At 44.8% G+C, this 5,094-nt stretch overlaps 1 protein-coding gene across 1 annotated transcript; it reads right to left on the bottom strand.

Moving 5' to 3' along the window:
- slc35g2a (solute carrier family 35 member G2a) lies at positions 1-5,094 on the bottom strand. The gene is made up of 2 exons (XM_005736622.1): positions 4,805-5,094; positions 1-1,592 (listed from the first exon to the last, which is right to left on the bottom strand). The coding sequence occupies exon 2, from the start codon at positions 1,568-1,570 to the stop codon at positions 209-211; it is 1,362 nt and encodes a 453-aa protein (XP_005736679.1). The 5' UTR covers positions 1,571-1,592; positions 4,805-5,094; the 3' UTR covers positions 1-208.

Below are 5,094 nucleotides of genomic sequence, written 5' to 3'. Positions count from 1 at the left end.
TGTGCTGTGTTCATCAGAGATTTTAATATCACATCACTTGGTCACTGTAACAGACAACACCATGTTGGCACTTTTCCAAAAGCAAAGAAGATGATACCAAAAAAAGCTTCAATAAACACTTAGAAGTCTCTCGTGTACACTGGAAACAATCTCATGAAGGAGCAAGTGAACGATAAGAGTGACAGTGCTGCAAGGTGAGAGGAGGTGTCTATTTGATGGGAGAGTCCAGAATCTCCTCATACTCCTCCCTCTGCCGACGCCCACCAACTCGAGAGGGGAGCAGCTTCATTGCTACCAGCCAACCGACACTCAGGATGACCATCACGCTCCCCACGACCTCTGGTGCAGTGGGAGCCAGTGGCAGTACAGCCAGATGCAGGAGCATGGCGATGGGTATCTCCAAGCTCTGAGAGGCGGAAACCAGAGCCGGGTGGAGTCGGGTGAGAGCGTGCGTCATTCCCAGGAAGGCTACGACCGAGCAGGCTGCGAGGCCCAAGACCAATAACCAGGCTTCAACACTCATTGGCCAGGACCAGCCCTCTTGTAGCAGGGCCAGAGAGGCTGGGGCAAGTAAGCAGCCTGTCCAGCTTACTGTGAACAAAGCAGTCCCAACTCCCACCCTCTCCTTCAGGGAACGATACCCAACCAACGCTAGTGCCATCCACAGCCCTGCAAGCGCTGAAAGAGACCATCCAAATGCACCCCTCCAGAACACAGCCGGATCAGTTGGCGAATCTGAATTGGTGTCATCTACTGCAGTAAGTAACACAAGCCCCAAGCCACACAGCCCTGCAGCTATGGTGATCCCATCAGCCAATCCCAGCCTCTCTTCTAAGAGCAGGAAGGCAAGGGTCGCTGATAGTGCTGTGGTCGCCAGACGCCAGGTTGTTGTAGCATTTCCAGGAGAGACGAATGTTAAGGAAGAGTAGGCGCAACAAAGGGAGAGGGAGTAGGCGATGCCGTAACAGAGTAGACGTAGTCGATAGCCCTCTGGCCCAAAAGGGTTCTCCCCCCTGTGCAGTGGTACAGCCAGAGACAGGAGCTGTACGATGGACCGAACCAAGAGTAGAAACAGGGGGCCGAGGCTGAAGCGTTCGGAGGCCACTCGAGTCAGAACAATCAAGCTGCCATGTGCCAGCGCCGCACCGAGCAGGCCCACCCAGGTGAGTCGAGATGCAGACACAGAAGCCTCACCGAAACTGGCTAGCTGTTCCCCAACCCCTTTCCCAGACCCCTTTGCTGCTTTGGCACTACCCTCACTCCCTTCTCCTCCCCCCACGGTTTGAAGTTTGTGGGCTGTATCTTTGTCGTTGTGTCTTGAGCCAAAAAGAGTCAGGGGCCACTTCCTGCTCTCTGTCAGTTGTTTCTTATCTGACGTCTCCTCCACGAATGAGCCAAAGTCCTCAAAAGACGGAGCATCGTCATAGCCATCATCCCCAGGTTGGGGAAAGTGTGTGTGTACTCCTGGCTGGGGGGCATAGGGTGTGTGGGTGGCATATTTGGCTGTAACAGTGTGAGGGTGGATCTTTACTCTCTTCTTAGAGCCACCCAAGAGGTGAGTGGACTCCATTTTGAAACTTTAGAGAAGACACCTGTAAGGAAAAACAAAACACTTTTAGCTCAGCACATAATATATAATTCACACGCGCACAAATCCTCTCTCCTCTTTCCCCTCTCACAACATCCCGCTGTGAGATTCTGCTTGATATCTCATATATCTTTAATATCCGAGATAATAATAGCAGTGACTCAAATCTTCCCGTGTGCCTGCGTGTTTGGCAGGGAATGTACGTAAGCTCTACCCATGTGACCAATCATGACTTTATTGATTTCTGTGTGGTGATACTTTGAATTATATAGAACAATTATGTCCTTGCAGCACTTCTTCATCCTCATGGATAGCTCGACCTTCGTGGGGGCTCAGAGAGTGTTATGGCAATGACAGTTACATAAGCAAGTGCTTCCTGCCTCATTTGTCTTCAGTCTTTCTCTCTCTAATGACTTTTGCCTCATTCTGTCGCTTCCCATTGTCCGCCCTCACTCACTCTCGTTTGCCAATTTATGAAAAATATTACGCTGACATTTAAATAATGTTTGTTTATTTCCTTGTTCATAACATCATTTAACCACCCGCTTTGCCACCTTTTTATTTCTCCCTCTCTCTTTAACTCTCTCTCCAGGCTACACATATTTTTTTAGGGCTTTTTGGCATTTATTGTGTTAGGACAGTGGAGAGAAGACAGGACTGAGAAAAGAAAACAGGGGGCAGACATGCAGTAAATGCTCTCGGGGTGGATTTGAACCCAGGCCTGCCTGAGCGTTATGGTAAGCTCCACAGCCTCTTAAGTGTTGTGATTACTGTGGAACAATATTGCTATGCAAGTGCAAAAGCATAGAGAGCATATGGCTCAGTTATTTCCCAAGAGATATGAGGCAATTGTCCCCAAGTAAGTTTACAGTAGTAAAATGACTCTTTATTTTGGTGTATTTTATGAATAAAGCATCAGACAAGTATTACTAAGTATTACTGTACCCGCTCATTCAGCCTCAACCAGCTCATCTAACAAAAATGACTTGTGAGCACTGTTGACACAGACTGTAGAAGAATCACATTTCACAAATGACATTTTCCCTGCAAATTGCACATAAAACTGAAGTTGGCGCACGATTCACACGTTTCTACAGCATCTGATTGCTTGGATGTGAAATATTATCAAAACTCTGATTTAAACAGTTGTTTTTTTGTTATTTTTTATGGCAAAAAAATAAGCAGTTTCTTTTAAAGAAATGAACTATATATGGACATATATATATGATTCTTTTTTCTTCATTATGTTAAATGTAATTTTATATCACTATATTACAATAATGATGTGTCGGAATGAAACAAAAAAGGCCATTTATTGATAAATTAACTTAAGATAATTGTGTTTGGTTTTTGGTTATTCTGGTAATTTCTCCCAAATCAAGCCGATTTTAACCCTCTGACTCTGGCACCAAACAGTCCTGCAGCAGATGACATAATTCACCAGGAGATGTCAAGAGGAAAACTACCATCGGGTAAACCACATGACAAAAAGAACATCTCTTCAGACCAACACAAACTACATTTCTGCATGACAAACGTCCTGAGCTCAGACTATAAAAAACAGCATTTCACTATTATTATAATTTCCTACTAGCAGACAGACTCAAAGCCAGTCGTTTTGGCAGCTCGCTGTTGTTTCTCTCATCATCAGTGATGCAGTCATTTCAATTTGGTAGTAGCAGGGGGAATTTGTTAATTTGTGGTTATGTGCCCTTCGTGCACTCTCTCTTCATGTATACAGATTATTCCACAGCACCTAACATGAATTGGTGTGTTTTAAAAACAGCTGGGGGGTTAAGTAAGGGCTGTTTTTTTTAGCTGTTTGCATCTCTCTGGTTAATAGCAATTGCCCATAAATAATTGAATATAAAGTGCTTTGCATATACCTTTTTTTTTAAAGATGATCGTTGGAGCTTGTATAACATAAGTAAACTATACTTTAGACAAGTCCCAGGAATATGGCGAGAATATAGACTGAAATGAATGATTTCATGATTTCCCTATGTACTTCACAGTTTGCTGAATCAGGCAAAAAGCCACATATGTAAAGTTGTTCTGCTGATATTTTAGAAGCTCTCTTATCATGTATGCTAACTGAAGGTTATCGGTAACCTGATCAGCTCCTCTGTGAAAACACAAAGAGCAAAAAGAGATCCGGATATATTCCTGTCTGCCTTTTCTCTTTTCAGTCAGTTAAATATACTCTGCTGGATTATGCAGCCAGCCACTGCAATGCTGCTGCTGCTCCTGCTGCTGCTACTCCCAAAACCTTGTTTTACACCTTACACAACCATTAAAGTGGTTCGCTGAAAGACCTGCAAAATCTGAGAAAGGAAGCAATTAAGCTTGCATTTCCAGAGAGAGAGAGAGAGCCCTTCTGATTCAGTCTGACGGAAAAGATAAATCGTGCACAGTCCTCTCTGTGCATCTTGTGTATTTCATTTGACATCATCATCTTCTAAGGGCTTAAAATCAATAGTATCTTTGAAACTGACTATTTATAGAACAATCACTTAATGGATGGCACTCTTATACTGTAACTAAACAGACTGGAAAGCATATGCAGCTGTCAAAGGTAATACAGTTAAAGTATGACTGATAGGCTGCTTAATATTATAGAGGAGGGAATAAATGGCTTTGTGTTATTTTCTTAAGGGTTCATGAATGCTGGACTCTCTGTAACCTATGCTTTTCTCAAGGTTAGGCTCATCGATGATGCGCCCCTGTGACGCCAGAAGGTTGAAAAAAAAAAAAAACACGGGCGCGCACACACTCACACACACACGTACACAGAGTCATAGCGAAAAGCAGAGGGTTTGTGCTACCGCATTTAAAGCCACTTAACCAATTCCTTTCACACTATGAAACACTATGTCCCTGCTTGTTCCGACATCATAAGCTGCTGTCAGCAGCTCCAGGGACGACTGCTCGATTCTTGGACCTGACGCAAGGAGATATTTTGGCCTACATGCACCAAAAATCTCAGTCTACCTTACAATGACAGCCCGACCAGTGACCCACGGCCAATTCTTGAATGGGGAGAAGCGCGCGCTCGCTTACACACTCTGCGTGCGCTCGAGGATTGGCACAACACAACCGAATCGATGTCGACTTCCCAATTAGCGGTTTACTCTATTCCCGGTAATAATGGGCTATAATTAGTAACCACCAGGTGGGTTATGCGTATTTTAAAGCTTTAGAAACACCTCGACTCACCTGCTTTCCCTCAAACCAGCTGACCACCAGGTTGAACTTCACTCTCGGGCAATCTCAGTCATTTACTGAGCACCTCCAACACTCCATCACCTCGTCTTGGCCATTTGTTCATCTGTTTCTTCCTCCCTCACCTCTCCTCTTCTTTCCCTTGGAGCAAACGGAATTTTCCGCAAGGGCACCTGCGGTCCCTTCACCTCACTCTGCAAGCGGAAAACGCGTGTTTTATAACAACCTGCTGCCCTCCATCACTCTCTACACTGATACAGATGCTCCTCCTCGGCTTGTTCAAA

The sequence above is a fragment of the Pundamilia nyererei genome, unplaced genomic scaffold (genome assembly GCF_000239375.1).
Source record: "Pundamilia nyererei isolate P.nyererei 1_Seehausen unplaced genomic scaffold, PunNye1.0 scaffold00070, whole genome shotgun sequence".
NCBI classification, from domain to species: domain Eukaryota; kingdom Metazoa; phylum Chordata; class Actinopteri; order Cichliformes; family Cichlidae; genus Pundamilia; species Pundamilia nyererei.
Note: the sequence above shows the minus strand (reverse complement) of the source record. Positions and strands in the feature narration are given on the sequence as shown.